Source organism: Anarrhichthys ocellatus, unplaced genomic scaffold (assembly GCF_004355925.1).
Source record: "Anarrhichthys ocellatus isolate YVR2014 unplaced genomic scaffold, GSC_Weel_1.0 scaffold3, whole genome shotgun sequence".
Classification (NCBI taxonomy): Eukaryota; Metazoa; Chordata; class Actinopteri; order Perciformes; family Anarhichadidae; genus Anarrhichthys; species Anarrhichthys ocellatus.
In genome coordinates this window covers 4,367,649-4,386,116 of record NW_022280033.1, presented here as the reverse complement: position 1 = coordinate 4,386,116, position 18,468 = coordinate 4,367,649, and the positions used below count along the sequence as shown (strand labels likewise).

Sequence of the window (18,468 nt, the reverse complement as noted above, 5' to 3'; positions counted from 1 at the left end):
ACACACACATGGTCACAAACACACACTCCCCTGCTGTGTTTGGACAGTACAGCTCATAAGCTCTATCCCCAACACGTGGCCAAATGAAGCCTGCATTTTTTTCTTTGTGTGTGTGTGTGCATTTAGCCTAGTGTGTGTGTGTGTGTGTGCGTGCCTGGCTGGCTGCCCACGCTGACTGTAATGTAGCCTGTCATATATAGGTTAACACTACTCTCTAACCTACCCAGCCAATCAAAGGCAGGAGATGAGAGGAGAAAGCGCAGTGGCCCTAGGCTCTACATAAGGCTGCAGTACCCATTGACAGCACTGACGGACCGGCTTATTGTCTGGCCGACTGGCTCGCTAGTTGTCTGCCTCGCTGGCTGTTTAGTTGGCTTTCTGCCTACCTTATGTATTTCTCTATTTAAAGCCGTAGGTTTACTGTATCAGCAGGAACAGGGAGGGAGGCAATAAGCGGGATGTTTGACCTCCGTTACCGTTCTAAGTCCCTATGTTTAGTCGCCTGCCGATCCACAGGGGGTGTCGGCCTGTCGCGTGCTCGCATTTGTGGCATCAGAGCCCAAAAAAACAAGGGATGTACTGTGTGTAGTAGTCAGGGTTATAATGTTGTGGCTGCCATGTTCTTGGCTGACTCTGATGGTGTGACTGGGCAACCCTTTTTTTTTTGCTGTTTTTCTATCTTTCAGTCTCTTTCTTTGACACACACGCACCTCATTCACCACATCGCCCTCCTCGCCCTGACAAGATTACAGCCTCCTGTGCTCCTTAATTAACGGGTTAAATAGACCCCCTACTATGGACCTCCAAAGGGGCTGCGTGTGTGGAGGGGGGAGATGGGGGAGGTCACATGACTGTTCATTTAGACCAGTATTAAAAAGAACCCTGTGTCCTTCTGATTAGCATGATGGTGTGTGTGTGTGTGTGTATATCAGGGCAGAGGCTGATCAAAAGACTAATTAACACATCCACACTGCAGCTGGTTGACTTAAGAGAAAGACATTCTGCCCTTATTCTTTGTGTAGCACAATTAGCTTATTATTATATTAGAATATTATTTAAGAGTTAAGCTACTAAAGCATTAAATACATATTCCAATGAGCACATTGTCTTTTTGTCATCAACATGTGAATTTTATGAAAACGATTGTTGGGAACTTGGGATATTTATATTTCTGGGTACAAGACAGGTTCGTAGGATTTGGTTTTATATGAAATACATCTATGTTTAATCAGTCTTAGTAGAAACAGAGCAGCAGCATGGTAAAGTCATTAGGAAGAGCCATTCAACCAGAAGTCCCCCGTGACTGCAAGCATCCACCGAGCTGAACGTCCTTGAGGAAGATAAAGAATCCTTCACCTTTGACCTCTTCAAACGGAGCAAGACGGATGATAAAGGAAAAAAAAAAATCCTGATTTATATGCCGTCTGAATGTTTTTTTTCAGGATTGAGCTTCATGCACCCATACAGATGTGCTATTCTGGAGTGCTAGAGCGCAGATGCAGGCATGCACACACACACACACATGCATGACTACACATGTGTTACACACTGCATGCATGCATACATTCACAAGCAGCCAGGACTCTCCTCCCCCCTACTTGGAGCATGTTGACCCTCATATATATATATATATATATATATATAGAGGTCATGGGATCTATGCTTTGAAGTCTGGAGTGCATATCATGAAAAAGAGAGCTGCCCTTTAGTACTGGTGTTGCGAGGCTCTACAAATATCAAGAACACGAGAAGTGTTGTTTTCCCAGACAATCCCAAGGCAAATGTCTTATGAATTATTTACAGGGTAGTTGTTTTAGGGAGGTGGGGGAGAATTTACTACTTTTTCCTCTTGGGCTTGATGCATGGTAGACGAAAGATGCTTTTGACATCTTGAGCATTTATTCACCTACAAACTGTACACACGCTGCACCGCTACGTTCACAGCTATAACGCTACTGCTAACTTCATAGTCATCGTCACACACGCTTGTTATCTCGACCAGACACTCGCTAACGTTACGCCAGGCTCACAATAAACAGGTGGAAACCCTGACAGAGTAAGTCAGGCAGACGCACACAGCTGACAACCTTGCAGCTAAACGAATTGACTGGATGGAGGCCGACTGGGAAAGTGGCTGCATGTATCCACAACAACACACTGGTGCATCAGTTATTGTTGCTGCTGAGCGGTTTGTTAGCCACTTCAACCACAGCACCCCTGCATGCAAGGCACTGATGTTGTCTGTTAACAGTTAATGATTGATTAACGATGGTCGTCTATCGGTGAGAAAGAAATTATTAAATATTAGCAGTGTTCTACAAATCTAGCACCCACTTTACCAGTTTTACCAGGCTGGTGGTTGGTGCATGCACTGTTTAAATTTTGTAAAAATATTTGATCAAATAGATATAAAAGTGATGTTTATCTCCATATTTTATTGTATAATCTTTCAAATATTAGTTGTCAGTTGTGCTGGATTCCATTTACCTATGAATGTAACAGGACTTCTGTGCCTTACAGGTATTTGAAGCCTGCAAAGTATGACAGTGTCTTTCAAAGAGTCTCTCTGCTACTTGGTGAAACCTTATCAGATCTTGTGTTGCTGCTTTGTCACCCCCTCTGTTCTGGGAAGTGGGAGTCTATGAAATAGGAATTTCCCTCAGGGGATCAGTAGTTATCGCATTAAGGCCACATGTCTTGCATAGCATTAGTCTGTTTAACTTTTAACTTGTAACTGCCATTTCAACAACCTTTTAATGAATATGATTCATGCTGCCAAAGGTAGCAGTTAAGAAGCCCTGACAGGTTAATTCTAAAGTCAAAACGTGGGACAGTAATTGATTAATGCATGGATTGCTGATGAGTACTGACCATGTGACTGGCAGATGGCATGTTAAGCATCCGAAGAGACAGACGGACACAAATTGCTCGGAAACTCACCTCTCTGCATCAATTAGTTACACCAATTAACATGCCAGTAACTGTGGTTTAACAAGGTTTTGAGATGAAATGAGGTTTGGTATTTTCAAGTAATTTCCATAGATATGCAAAATAGCAGTGTGGATTGTTGGATAACAGTGACTGGGGAGGAGAGTTTGTGGAATGTCTCTGAGGCTCACTAAAACATGTTGACACCCGTGATGGCATCAGTCGTCGTGCATGCTCTTTTTAATGTCTCTTGGGCAACACACAGTCAGATAAAGACACAGGCTCTGTATCCTGCGAGCACCGAGAAGAAAACTTCTTCTCTTTGATTCAGACAGATGAAATGGTCAGAATTACATAAACAACATTCTCACTTTACCGTGCTAATGAAATCTGCAGACCCTCTGTAGCGCAGTCTACAGAGGGTCTGCTGTTGTAGCTTTGACAATGTAGCCGGACCATTTAAATGCCGCATAGAGATGTTTGAATTGGATTTAACAGACAGTCTTTGAATGCGTCTGTGCTTTCTTTCACATGCTTGTGTCACTGACCCTACTTGGACAAGGGTCCATTATCACTGTGCTGCTAATGATTTTAGCCAAACACACACTGGTTCCATCTCATAGAACAACATAGTGTCAAACAACAACCCAGTGACGCACGGTGCCATTTTTCTCCCCACAGAAATCCTAAGGCCACGGTGCAGAGGACCAACAAGAAGGTGAACAATGACCCCACGCTGCGCATCCAGAACCTCTCTATTCTCATCAGGCAGATTAAAGGCTACTATCAGGTAAGAGTTCTCTCTGCTGAACAAGCTGCAGAGTCAGATATCAGCTGTTCCTCTTTTTGCTTGAACAGTGTTCACGTTGCGATGAAGGTTGCGAACTGTTTTATTTGCAGTCTCTCTTGGTCAGACTCATGATGAATAACTTGTATAAACTCGTTCGTGCGCGGCTCGGTCTGAAGCTCGCCTCCAAGTAAAGCCGCACACTCGGTTTCCATGTTCACTTATGCCTGAACTGGGGTGGTCTGCGTTCAAACAGGTTTTTTTTTTTTTTTTTTTAACCCTCGGGTTACAGTAAAAAAAAAATCCAAGCAGACAACACACACACACACACACACACACACACACACACACACACACACACAGAATTACATGTCTCCACACATGCACATGCCACATTTGACTTGGCAGTATAGACAGAGATATATTTGCACATGTGTGACTGCGTGTGATGTGGTATCGTGACTCTTTCATCCAGATGCCAGAGAGGGCCCAGTAAATATACAGAGATCAAGAATGTGAAATGCATGAAGCCACTGATCTGCCTCTCTGATACATCAGTCAATACAATTACTTTTCTGTTTTTATTTCATGACCTGATAAATCAGCTTCAGTTTGTCTAAGGTGTCCCCGAAAGAGAATAAAACTACATAAAGCAGCATTATCACAGCGTTACACGACAGATGTAGAAGCTTTATTGAGAAAGATGTGACGGTGATAGAAGCACACCGAGTCACATGTAGTGAAGTCTTATCTCATGTTCTGTCTGTGTTTCCTGCTTCGCACAGTTGGTTAACTCTGTCCCCCACAGTTAATCTTAAAATGTCCCTAAAGAGAAAGTGGTCGAGGATGTGAGGGGGAGTTAAAGATGGAGGAAAGATGAAAGATGAGCTCCTTGATAACATATCAGAAAATGAGCCCCACACTTTTTTGGGATGATATGATCACATGTGGAAAGCTGTAAATGCAGGAGGGAGTAATGCATTGATATACAAGTAGTCGGGGGGGGGGGGAGAAATGTCTGTAGACGCAAATCCTGGACCATCTCTTAACCACATAGTGAACTTTGCAGTACGCACACATAGCACGCTAAGCGGTTGATTAAAGAGTTTGCAGGCCATATCAGTGGCTAGATACCAAAAAGTTGATGATGTAATCTAAGCTATAATCCATTTCACTCTCTACGGCTGAGACTGTGAATTATTATGAATTTATGTAGATACAATACACTAGGTCTGACTATGACCTGAGAGCCTGAATCGTCTAACTGGACCCTACAAATCTGGGAAATGGCTAAACCGTCTGGGCTTGGTAGCACATGATCTGTTAGACCAACACAAATCGGAACAAACATGGTACACAACAAAATGTCAAGTTGCTGGTACAATTGTTCAGTTCTTTCTACTTGAAATTTCTTTTTTTTTTTTTTCTATCTTCTGTCACACAGTATTGCTTAAATGCAGTGTCAGTTCTTAACTGTGTGTAAATGTTGATCCAATTGTGAAACCTGTGAGTTTAGCGGATTAAAACAATCCAGAGATAATATGATTCAATAAATTGCTGCAACAGCGTCTCCACCGTGTTTATGATGAACAGGAATCGAGCGTGACCCAGCATGCTGTTGCGACAGTGCAGTAAATTTAGGAATGTTTATGTCCAAGCAGACACAGAGACACCTCAGACTCAGGACTGTGACCCACATCCTCAGGGAACTTACTTATCACCTAATTTAGTATTATTCAGGATGAAATTGAGACAGTGTGTATATTAAGGCCCACTTTTGGTTCGATGTAATTATTTTTTTTTGTAAATTGATAGTACTTGAATGAGACTAAATAGTTCTTGTTGTTTTGACGTGTTTAGATTGTTCTTTAATCCGCTGTTTCTGTGTCTGAAGTTCCTTCTTACATTTAGCCCCAGAAGTCAAGTGAAGAGTGTCACTGGTTGGATAATTGCTTTGTTAGGTCTAGTCTGCCTGGGTCTTAAACATCCTGTTAATCACTCACCGTCTTATTTAAACAATCAGCCTATTGTGTAGACTTTGACGTTATAAGCCGACAAAAGCCCCACTCGGCCGCCTCTAATGGACAGCAGTGTTATTATCGGTGTTGGTGGCTGCTGGAGTTAAGTAGTGACCAGCCGGGTAGGTGGATGATGAGATGACGGGAAGGGTTGAAGACATAAAGAGCATCTTCGTGACTCGGTTAGCGACGGGACGTACTCGCATCTTTTTCATCCTGAATCCAGCATTTTACTGCAATACTTCCCACCTTTTCTGTCAAAAAGGAAACTATTACTGAAAATATGAAATTATCTGTTTTTGCTAATGACAGAATGTGTACATTGTAAACTGTAAAAACATTGCAAAATCTATTTACCTTTAGTTTAATTTTTTTAATTCCTTTTTTAAGTTTTACTGAATCAAATCATTGTTTTATCTAAAAGTTGAGTCGGCTTCTGTCCATTTGGCCAAATTGTTCAATTCAAAGTGAGGTTTCTCATCTCTTTTTGAAAAATGGGTTAGTTAAGGAGTAGGTATGCCTGATGCGACTTTCAGTCCCGATACAGATATCTGGGCTTTGGGTAACTGTCGGTTCCGATACAGAAAGAATGATCACAGCTTATTCATTTATATATAAGGCATCAGGCGTGATTAAACATGGTTTTCCTTACTTTGTAAAACAAAATGTAAACAAATACATGGATAGAAATGTGCTAAATTGTTATTTATTAAAATGATGGTATCCAACACCAGATCGGCCCGGGTGCTGTTTTGGAGATATAAATGCAGGGCAAGAAGTGCAGTGTTTGCATCTTTTGAGGGCATTTAACCCATTCTATTCAGAGTTGTTTTTGCTTTGGAGGACATTGTAAGGCAACAAGGAAACACTTGTTCGTCTGTGGTGTTTCATTAATCTTCTCTGTTTGTCGCTGCATCGCTCTGTTGACCTCCTGGTCACACTATTGTTCAGCCACTTGTGTCTGCAGGCTCTGCCTCACATAGACCACCTACGGGCTAAGTATTCCCTACACAGATGCCTAATGCCCTCCTTGCTGTGTGTTTTTCTGCCCCCTTTATGGCCTTTCAGGGCCTTAACAACCCACGGAATTGATATTTACATCGTAATTTAGACTAAAGTCAGACTGTATCACAATGTGGTTCTTAGAAAAAGAATCGGTGGCTTGTTCACATGGGGATATCGGCGTTTCACGAGACCCTCTTGATTGTTTGCTCCTTGAGTTTTCTCAGTTATTTCGTGCAGTTCCCTTTTTAACTCCCTCTCTCTTTGATTTACAAGTAGACGTGAAGTTGTTATTTTACTGCTGCGATCGTTGCAGCTGCTAATCAACTAAAAGTGTCAAGAGGGTAGATAGTCTGTATTTAATCAGAGTAAAGAGACTGACTCAGATTATTAATGCTCAGAAGACGGCTTAAAAATGCAAGAACACTAAGTAGGAGAATACGAGTAAAGACGGTCCTTCCTCTAGTTATTGTCTGGTCCGTCGACGAGAGTCAAAACCATGAGCAGTATGTAGCAGGCGTGCACTCATTTGTGTGGGGAAATATAAGGTTACATGAAATGGAAATACTCAAGTAAAGTACCTGAAAATTGCACTTAAGTACAATACTTGACTACACCACCGCTGCTAGAGACCAACATCTTTTACAAGAGTACAACGTCCTTTTTGAATCTTAATCTTGCCGTCAAAGTGCAGCAGATTCATGCATTTGGTTTTAAAAGATTTCCTTCCGGGTTAGCGTGCCCCAGGACCCCCTCCCCCCCTAATGGACTTGGCAGGTTCTCAGTTTATTGTACTACTCAGCACTTTGACAGAGGCCATGGAGTGAGTGGAAGCCTTGTATGGTTGGTTGCTTCCTCTCATTCAATAAATTGATCTCGCTTGAGACCCTTTTTAATTAGATTTTCCCAGAATCGGTTAGAAACCACTCTAGGTAAGGATATCACTGTAAGTCAACAGAGCAAATGGGCATTATGTGTTTTCTTCATGGAGCAAAAGTGGACAAACCTAAAAGTAATGCGTCAACGGGGGCTGAATTCACTCGCATAAAGTCGATTGTCTAACCCGGAGGCTACCGGTTAGAAGTGGTGTCCATAGATATGTTGTCTCTTTTATAAAGGCTCTATATTTCATTTAGAGCGTCTGGCAGGTCAGCAAGGGCTCCGTTTCAATAAAGTCTTCCTCTCTTTCTTCCCTCCCTGAGGCTCTTCTGGTGTCAAGAGATGACTAATTCCTTAACCTTCCTGAACCATCGGCGGTACAGTTAAGGACGTTTTCTGGGACTTCCCTTTGTCCCTTTCCTCCCCCCCTTACCTTCACTATTTTCTCACTCCTTCTCCCCGCCCCTTGACTTCTGAGATGTAATCCTAGCAGTGTGTGTGTTTCTGTGTGCGTGTGTCGTTTTCCACATGGGAATCCCATGAAGATCGACTTTGTGCAGAGGTTGTGAAATGTGAATTGACGCAAGACAAGAATTTCAATAATGGTTTTCATTTCATAGCTCTCTGGGGCTGAGCTCGTGTGTGTCTGAGATCAAAGTCTGTGTTGTGATTCTGGTGCAGTAGATTGTGTAGGAGGAGGTCAATGTCTAGACAGGCTTCAGAATCTGGTGAACAGATTAATGCTGAACAGCTGTAGGCCTAAGCATGTGTGTGCTTATCTTAATGAAAGTACCATGCATTTTTAATGTTGCACATTAGCAGCCATGTTGATTGTAGTAATATATTTCCTAACTGTAAGTGAGGGTAAATGTGCATGTTAGCAATTATCGTATTTCCGTTTCCTGAGTGGGATATTAACTTTTCCGGATACTTGGTCATTTCTGTACAGCAGAGTCAACCGAAGGTTTCATTTTTCTGGTGGTCAGCCCAAATATATACTAGGCCTCCTTTTTCATTTTGTGGCCTTGGTTTGGCATTCTTAAGCGGGGTGTAATACGGAGCTTCAGCCAGCTGAACTAAAGTCCCTTGTGCTTTTACTGACTTCTCTCAAAGTTTGCTTAGTGAATCCCTTTGTCCTGGTTTATGAAAACCAGGCTCGGAGAGCATCTGGTGCCATTTAATGTCAAAACTACGCATTCAAATAAATGGGATGGCAAAACCTTTTTCCAGTGACAAAAATCTGGGTACTTTACATTTTTGTTTTATAAGAATGTTCAAGCTCCCTTGGATGTTATGTAATCTTGATTAGTTTTATTGCAGTCTATCGAGCCCTGTTGGGAAGTTAAAAGCAACATCTTTCTCTGCTCCCATCTAAAGACGTTACTTTTGGAAATAAGCGCAGTTCTGTCCTCTACATGCCACTGCTTTGGTTTGGGGGGTGGCGTAAACTTAAGGCTGGGAGCTCTGTTTTGACGGTTTTAAAGAGTGACAGAGGGCACCATTCATGCTGAGCGGGCCGGGCCCCGAGGCGTTGCAAGGTTCTTTGGCAAGGCTCTCAAAATAGGTAATAATGGGTAAGTTATCTGGCCCTCTTGATGTGTTTGATTAGTTATCATTTGTAGGCCAAGTTGAAACCAGCCTGAGAACGTATAAGTCAGTTTAGCATTTCTTAAGATGAAGAAGAATCCAGCGTACTCGACTGTTGCCTGGTTTGGGTTTTTTCCTTCTTCACTAAAGCCGCACAAAGATGCTCTGTTGCTGGGCCAGAGTGAAGCTTAAACACAGACACGCAAAGTACACTCTTTTACCCTCGTGCGCGCACACACACACACACACACACACACACACACACACACACACACACACAAAATCTGCTGCAACATTCTGTATGGTTTTTTGGTTTTGACTCAATATAAAAAAAGAACATTCTTTTTTTCATCCTTGTTATTACAGCTTTTGCCTCAAGCCAGCAGCTATTTTTATTGCCTTCAACCTGAACCCAGTCAAAACAAACAAATATGTAAATATGTTTTAATATATGTTTGTTTTGTTAGTCTGGAATTCCCTATTGACTTCTTGTGTTGCTGCTCCTCTCAGCATCAGTCATGGGCAAATTAGTGTATTAGGGCATATGCCTGTAGCTGCAGGCTCAATGTGTGTTGTCATGCAGACTCGCATGCTAGCTCGTCTGAATATCCTGTTGACCATGGCGTAGCAGCTAGCTAGGTTTTTGAACAATCACACGGGCTGTCAGACATTTCTTAATGGAGTAGAGTTAGGGAGTATAGTTCTGAAGTAAATCTTGAATAAATATTATAAGTGAAGTTAAAGCTTTGAACCCTTTGTTGTGTTTGGTTCTGTTCCTAAAACCGTAAATATGCTTGGATTAAGTATTTGTAAAGTTTGGCAGCCAAATAAGAAAAATTGCAGGATCACTTAAGAAAATGACGACGAATGTAATAACATTTCTGACGATTCTTTAGCCATATGCTTCATTTTCCAGCGCTGCTCTAAGCTGTTCTCCATTTCAGCAAGTCACTGGCCTCTTGTTCGGCCGTTGTCTCGCTTTCTTATTTTAGTTTTCTAAATCTTTGTGCTGTTTCCCACCACAGATCTATTGGCCCTTCGGCATTGAAGTGGTGGATTGTGGGTCCTTCAAGTGACACCAACATCAGCTTGTCCATCATCTCTGCTTTCAGAGATGACCTCCAATCTGTCTTGATTCTGCTGAGACAGCTAAATCAAATGCAGCTGAAGAGACTTGGGTGCACGTTCTGCTGTTTGCCTTCATTATCTTCACAAGTTAAAACGGGGTTGCCACTGAATGCAACCAAAGCCCAAAAATGTGTTGCCAATTTCTCAAAATGGATCCCAAAGGCAACCTGGCAACGCATACTGTCGAGCCCTGCGAGTACTTTTCAGATTTTAAAACAAGGGAAGTATTCTTGTTATTAAATGTAATTCATTGCCGTCGGCAGTCTTGTTGGCCGCTTACTGTAGACAAACACTCACTTCTTCCGAGACATATTTGTACACAGACATCCTCACTGTTTTTGAGCTTTCAAGGCCTTCATGTCGAGTGGCGTTCCCGTTTACACCCAGAACCACTCACCAGTCACATCATATAATCACAGCCTCGCGGGGCAACCGAATGTTGGCTTACCAAAATAACACGGCGTGTGCATACAGTTCTGCAAGCACCTACTCTGTTCGTCCATGTGCCGAGTGAGCTAGAGTACATGTGAAGGGGAATTTGCAGTAGTTATGATGTAGAGTAGGTTCCCATTTGCTGAAAGCGGGTTGTTTTTTTTTAGGCACTATCAGAGTTGCTTTATTAAGGGGAAGCTGGAAGCTGGGTTCTTGTTTTCCATCACTGAACTAGAGCATGTCCAAAAAATATAATACATCCAGCCTTAGAATTCAAAAAAATTGAAGTAGTTTGAATGTTTTGGAGAGGGTGGAGGGGTCGGGCTTCCCCAGCCCACCTGCCTCCACCTTTTGAGACGAGCAGCAGGATCAACCCGTCCACTCGTTCAGCCTCAGGGGTTTGTTGTAAAAAGCACTCTAGCCGATAGATAACAGCGGCGAACAAAAGGAACCGGGTACTAATGGCTCGTTCTCTCCTCCTCCTCGTGTAAGAGATGATCCGTCCATCTGGCCTACAGGAGACCCCGGCTGCTGTCCTTTTCACTGGAGTCCACTGTTGAGCCAAGAGCAACTGTTGTCAGGTCACATTTAATTAATTAGTAGTTCAACAATTAGCTTTATTTCACTTCTTTATTCATCACATTTGCACATAGCCAGGAACTGCGTGATGACTAATATCATTACTTTCACAGGGTCATTCTTAATTCTCCATTATTCACTGTTTTTTAAGTTAAGAGTTCTTCTGTTGTTCTGCAGGGCAAAGTAAAACAAAAAATAGTTTCATCTGTTGTTGTTCCTGAAGGTAATTAAACAATATCTACTTTCCCATTTGAGGATGTTTGACATTGTCATTCAGGCTTCTCTTTTAAAGAAAATGGTTCTAACCTTATTTGCACACATTATTACAAACTCTAGATTTAAAGAAATCCAAAGTAGTCTAGCTTTGTACACATTATGAGTTTCCCTTGTTGATTAAAACGTCCAGCTCACATCCATAGACGATGGATCATTTTTGTTTTCCTCAGATAAAATAAAGAGTATCAGAAGGAAGCCTTTAGTCATCTATCTAAATAGGCGACTGGAGGGATATTGAACCGCAGTGCGCAAATCCCCTTTTGTGTTCTTATGGGTCTTTTATAGTGCTGAACAGCAGGACAAGCTTTCCTTGCAGTGATTTGGTTCATGGGGCTGTAGAGTGATATAGTGTGTGTGTGTGTGTGTATGTGTGTGTGTGTGTTAGATGTGAGAGAAAGAGGAAGAACACTCCTTCCTATTGTTGGTGGTAATAACCTTTTCAAGTTCATAATCTCTGCAGTTTTTCAGCAGGAGGGAAGTCCGCAGTGCCTTACCCAGGGGAGAGTGTGTGTGTACGTTTGTATATGTGTGTCAGACTCCCTAGCATGGGGAGAATAAACCCATCCCCTCGTTTCTATGGTAACACTCCATGTCTGCAGAATGGGTGTGATTCAGGGTTCAGGCATCATTTGTACGCACACACACACACACACACACACACACACACACACACACACAGACAGTGGCAGTACAATTAGTCCCCTATTAAATCTGTGCCACTGCGGAAGTTGTGCTTGGGTGGATGGATGGGAAGGAGTTGTAGGGAGCTGTGTGTGTGTGTGTGTGTTGGAGAGGGCTAGTTTAACAGACAGGGCTCCTGTGTGACAGAAGCACAGCAGCCTTGTAACCTTGTCAGTCACACCACTTTAACACAAACTTACACACCTTCCTACTGTAAGAGCACATGCACTATTTATTTTAGTGTGTGTGTGTGTGTGTCCTCGTCATCTACCAAACTGATGGATCAGCAGAATATTATCTCAATTGTCAGCAGACCTCCATTCAGCCCACAGCTAGCTTGAGACAATAGAGCAGGATGCAGACCTCCAAATCATTTAGGTTTTGTATCTCTGCCTCATAATGCTCTTTAAAAAAAATATTCTTTCGTACATCTTTTTCTAAGTTTGAATTGAGGATGTCGGGGATTTCATTTCCAGAGGAAATGTTGGAACAGCCCTGGGAGGATGAGGCAGATCAATATTTTTGTGATAGTATGTGAGTTTAACAGACCTGCAGAGCTAATTTGAAGACTGTATTGAGCTGCTCACATGAACATAAAGGCACGTGCCCAATACCACATCCCTTTTTTTACAAAACATATTGAATGAGCGAATCCCATTGTGTTCGACAAGCTCTCCTTTTAACCAACGCCTCATTCTATCAGTCTGTCTAAATGTCTCCGTGGGATGGAAGAGGAGCTGTGAATCCTGCTGGAATCAATAATACAGCAATACAGAGTCGGGGTAGGGGGATGGGGGGGGGGAAAGGGAAGACGGTGAGAAGAGGAGGCAGCTCAGCGTTGCGTGCCTGGAGTGAGAAGTGTTGGAATCAAAGCTGCATCTCTCTCTTTCTCTCCGTCTTCATCTTCCTGCTCCATTTCTCATTTATTCTCCATCATCACTCACTCCTCACTATGTAAATGTCTTTTTTTGAAAATATAAATGAGTGACTCTTCCCTCTTCCCCATGTGTGAATTGGATATGGTTAGATAGTGACATAGTGACTGAGCCAAGGACGTTTCTGCTGCCACAGTCAGGCTTTCCGTTTGAAAGCCGAGTGAGAGAGAGAGAGAGAGAGAGAGTGTGTGTGTGTGTGTGTGTGTGTGTGCGTGTGTGCGTGCGCTTGCATGCCTGTCGGTGTTTGTAGCACATCACCATGACATGATCAGTGTGGTGGCTGGTCTCCCTCCTGCAGTGTCCATCATGTTTTATGTATGAGAGCTAAGCCTTCGCCAGCTAATCCAAGAGGCATATTAGTCTACTGTAGTTTAGCTTCATTAGCCTGCAGCTAATCCTCAAAGCATGTTATAACCCACCATCTTTCAAAAATACAGCCGTTTATGTACATGCACTATTTGCTGGCAAAATACTTACGGTGTTGTATTAGTAGTGCGTCCATCCATCCTTCCATTTCATCAATATAGCGCCACCAAAACAAAGTGGTTACCAATAAAACCAATCCAAAGCAAGTGCTATTTCCTTATATCTCCAGCTCCTTAAGCAGTCGGAGCATTATAGTTTGTAACTAGTGATTTAATATTCCTCTCCATATGGCATAAAATATAGACATTGTGCTGCACTGTGCTCTGCAGGAAAGACACAGTGGCGTTCGCACTCTGAACGTCTATAAATAATCTAGTCTCCATTATTTCTATAGTGCTACAATCTGTGTTTTTACTGTTCTAAAGTCAGATACCGAACAAAGACAAAAAATGAGAGGAAAAAACATTAGAAGCTGTTTTTTTTTTTTTTTTTTTTTTTACGTTTTTTTTTCCAGAAAGCTCTAAGCTAACTCCCGGACATATCAGAGGAACACGGACTGTAAGAGTGGTTCAATGGAAGGAAAGGGAGGAGAAGTGGTTTTGAAAAGGCAGAGTGTTGCAATAAGCTCATGACTCAGCACAGTACAGGTTATTCCATTGTAAACTCTTTAGCCGATACCCGCACTGAAGCCCTTAATGTAATTTTCGCCTTGTCTTTGTGTTCAGTAAAAGATCAATTCTTTACTACTTAGCAGTGGGAACTTGTTGTGATAAAGTGAGTGTGAACATTTTTTGAAAAAAGATGACAGGGAAAAAAAAAAAAAGCCTGGCCTGAAATGTCGTGCTTGCACAGCAAACACATGCTGCCATTGAAGGGGGGGCAGGTGTGAGCATGTGTTGATGGAAAGCAGTGGGCAGTAGTGGGACAGGTGGTTGAGGTGTGTGTGTGTGTGTGTGTGTGTGTGATTGTGTTTCTTCTTTGTGGTGACTCATCATTTTCTGCAATGCTGAAAGTACTGTTAGCAGTTTGCACAAGAGCAAGATGTTCAATCTGCTGGTGTCAATTCTCTTTCTCTCTGAAAATTGATTTAAAACACAACTAACTACAAGAAGAACAAGGAGAACAACTTTAGATATGAGGGTGACTCCAGGCTCCACAGTTTCCTTTTGATGAAGCAGATTTTGGTTTCTTTGCCGTTTTTATAGTCTTGGCTGATTCTGCCCAAAGCGGCTGTCATGAGTTCTACATGGTGGATTGGCTTCCAGGCACACCAAATGCTGTTCTGTGAGACACCAACTGTGGCCGTCTGAGTGCCGCTGATTATTCTGTCTGACGCTTGTTGAGTCAATCTGTCTCAGTCATCAGACAAAAAGACCGTTCCTGACTGGAACAGCCTGACACAGCATGACTCATCATTAGAGTCAGGGTCACCATATAGTATCGGATTTGATGAATTATTTACTGTGTTTTTGGCATCACTGAATTTGTTGTTGTCGATTTAAAGGCTGAGTCTATTTACAAGACCAACATGCCGGTAATTCACTTTATAAGATCTTAATCACATATCTGAAAAGGGAATAGTCTCATTTCTGTTCCTTTGGTTTGAAAATGGCTGGGTTTTTTTTTTTTTTTTTTTTTTGTGTGTCAATGACCCTGCATGACCTATACACCAGTGTAAACAGAGAGATGGGCGGACGGGGCAAATGGGGTCAGTGCTGATATCACCATGACAGAGAAAACGTGACAACCATGCTCCTAATTTAATAACTGTGACTGACGATCAGTGCAGCCCAAACTTAGATCTTCACCTCAGGTCATATAAGCTGCTTCTGAAGACATTTGGTGGGCATATACTAAACTATGGACAATTCGTTTTTTTATGCAAGAATACATTCATTCACTTGTTTGCTCAAATGAAAACGTCGTAATGACAGTTTTTTCTTTCACCACACACTTCATGGATCCCACTTCATGAGTTAACTGCAAACCCTGAACCAACAGTCATCAACACGGGGATGTGCAAAAATACGCAACTAAGACTTGCACAGTACAGTATGATACACAACATCTTGTAGCAGTTCCTTATTTATTTGTCACTCTGTGCTATCTGCTTGAAACCAGATGAGTGATGTACTGGAAATCTACCCCCCCCCCCACACACACACATTCTTCACATCTTCCCCTATAAACCAGTGGTTTTCTGTCTCTGCATCAAATCAAGCAGCCAACAAAGGTTCAGACGACCACAGGGGTCAGTCACCTCTGCTGCAAGCCCCGATAAGGAGGATAAATCTGAAGTTGTTTGCAAATGTGTTGTATACATTTGCCTTGACACGAGGAATCGGGGACACATTTAGGTTCTTCAAACAACAAGCACATTATGTACAAACACATTTTTATGGGAGAAAAGAGGAACTGAAACATGGTGTTAAAGAAAACCTTGGAAGAGAGAGAGTGAACATTTAACATTTTATTAAAACCATCACCAAGGAGTTTGTAATTTATATTATAAGATTTTGTTTTGCTTGTACATGTCTTTTTTGCTGTACAGTACATACATGCATATGGTAATATATGGTTGTAAATATTATGTTAGGGGCTCATCAACCTACTCATTAATTTAAGGTAAAGATTAGGAAAAAATGTATTGTTTGTAGATAAGTCCATGACAGTAAAACATATCCTATTAAGTACGGTGTCCTCCTTTTGACTTGGCATTAGCAATGGTGGCAGTGGTTTACCCTTTTTTTATATTCCTGCAACGTGTCTGCTTCTACAATGTGATTTTAGGTAGTTCAAACGTGTAGAAGATATTTTAGGTATACAGTTTTGATTTAATTCACTCTGTCAACTTAGCTGGTAGCCGCTTTCAATCATTCTCAAAAATAATCAGTTGTGGCTCTATTTTTAACCACCAAATGATTTCCTGCCCCGCTTTACCTCCACGATGAGGTAATGCAATATGTATACAGTAGGGCAGATGGTTATGGCGGTAGAGAGGGGGGGGGGGGTTCTCCAACACCCCGTACTTGTATAAGCCTCCTTGTCAAGACATCAGCAGTAACCTGCATAGAACTGTGGGTCTAATGAGTTCTGTCCACCTGATGGCAAAAAGCAGACATGAAATATTTAAGTTAGGTGACCTTCATGTCCTTAAAGAAACCAGCCTTTCTTTTCAACACGACTGTGGTTTGGACTTTGTTTGTACTGCTCTAAAGGTCAGGACTGCAAAAATATTTTGTCAGGCTGTTGAGTGATCGCCTCCATCAACGGTTTTATAATGTAGCACCATGACAAATTGTTTTTATGGTTGTTTTGAATGAATACACTTTGCATCATGTGTAGGCCAAAGATTAGTCAATATAATTATGTAAAGACATGAATGTAAGTCATTTGCTCGTAGCTTGTTTGTGCACCATTGCAGTGCCCATAATTTGATGATTTATTTCACTTAAACCAGAACATCAAAATGAGGTGCCCAACCCTCACACACACTGTGTGTGTGTGCGCGTAATTAGATCAAGTTGTTTGAGCTAGCTTAGGGTCGTGCAAATTGTATCTCTCCATTTTCATATCTGTAATTCTTTTTAAATGCTAAATATTGATCTCTCTTCCTGACTTCCTTTTTTATTTCTTTGTGTACCAGGAGACCCTCCAGCAGCTGGTGATGATGCCTTTACCAAACGTGCTGGTTCTGGGCCGCAACCCTCTGTCTGGTAAGTGTCAGTGTGCTAAACAATACAACCACCATATTATGCAGACTAATACCTTCACCAATGCTCTAGCGGTTTTAATTTGAGTGCTCTTGGCCTCTAAACATAAGAAAAACAGAAAAAATATTCACATCTGCTTCAAGACATTCCTCTAGTTGAATCATTTGAGCAGCAAGCATATGTACAGATCACAAGGAGCACACATGCATTCTAATAAGACATCAGTAACAATAGTCCTCTTTTAATTATCCATTGCTTTGAGGATTCAAGTGACTTTCTCTCTGGATGTAGATTTCATTTTCCAGCCACTTCCTTTCTTTGTTTCTCCATTAACCAGATAATGAGCTGTCTATTGGACTGCCATTCATAACCCACACTAATTAAATAAATGACTTGATGGCAGAATTAGAAGAGACTTCACAGACGTTAGTGAACAGTGCTGATTGTGTTGTTGAGGTGATGGGAAATGGACAGATGAATGGGTTGGTTTCATGGACACATTAACACTAGTCTTTTAATGAAGCTCTAAGAAGACAAAGCAGGCTAACTCTGTGTACTTCTATCACCTGAAGTGTTCAATTAATTTAACCATTTTGCAGTAAAAGCTTCGACCTGTACTGATCACAGACATTTGATATGCCTGAGCAGCCTTGACGCAACAGTAGCGCAGTGTCAAGTGTTTGTGTTTCATGCAAACATGTTTGAGCAGCTTGACCTCTGCAGCCCCAACTGCTACTTGATATCCCAATGTGAGCCCGATGAAGCCTGTGAGCTAAGAGATGAGATAAGATAACTAGTAGCAGGCCATCGGTTTAGATCATGCTGTGCTGGCTGTGGAAATAAAAGGATTGTGTTGATGACTGTGATGGAAAAAATGCTCCCATCCTGATAACATCAGTTACAGGCACAATAGCCTGCACTAGAAAACTTTAGCTAAAACCACTACACGGTCATTGGATTTTTACTTTCTGGAAAAGTGTGTCCACACAAAGCTTCATAGCCTTTGTGTATATCTCTGCAAATGTAATCATCAGCTCTTCACAGTGAATTGTTTCCAGGCTCAGCTGACACGGCGTGTTGAAGGATATTCGTACCTGTTTTTTTTTTTTTTTTTTAAGCAGATGAAATGGCTTCTAAATCCCCGTCCTCCCTCAGCT

General features: G+C 41.9%; 1 protein-coding gene across 7 annotated transcripts in view; it reads left to right on the top strand.

Annotated features, from left to right (window-relative positions):
- ccdc88ab (coiled-coil domain containing 88Ab) overlaps window positions 1-18,468 on the top strand; it is a 63,021-nt gene that overhangs the window by 9,923 nt on the left and 34,630 nt on the right. For all 7 annotated transcript variants that reach the window (XM_031875172.1, XM_031875154.1, XM_031875182.1 and 4 more), the window contains exons 3-4: window positions 3,610-3,718; window positions 17,245-17,314. In XM_031875172.1, the coding sequence (XP_031731032.1) occupies window positions 3,610-3,718; window positions 17,245-17,314 (179 nt within the window). The remainder of the gene's footprint in view (window positions 1-3,609; window positions 3,719-17,244; window positions 17,315-18,468) is intronic.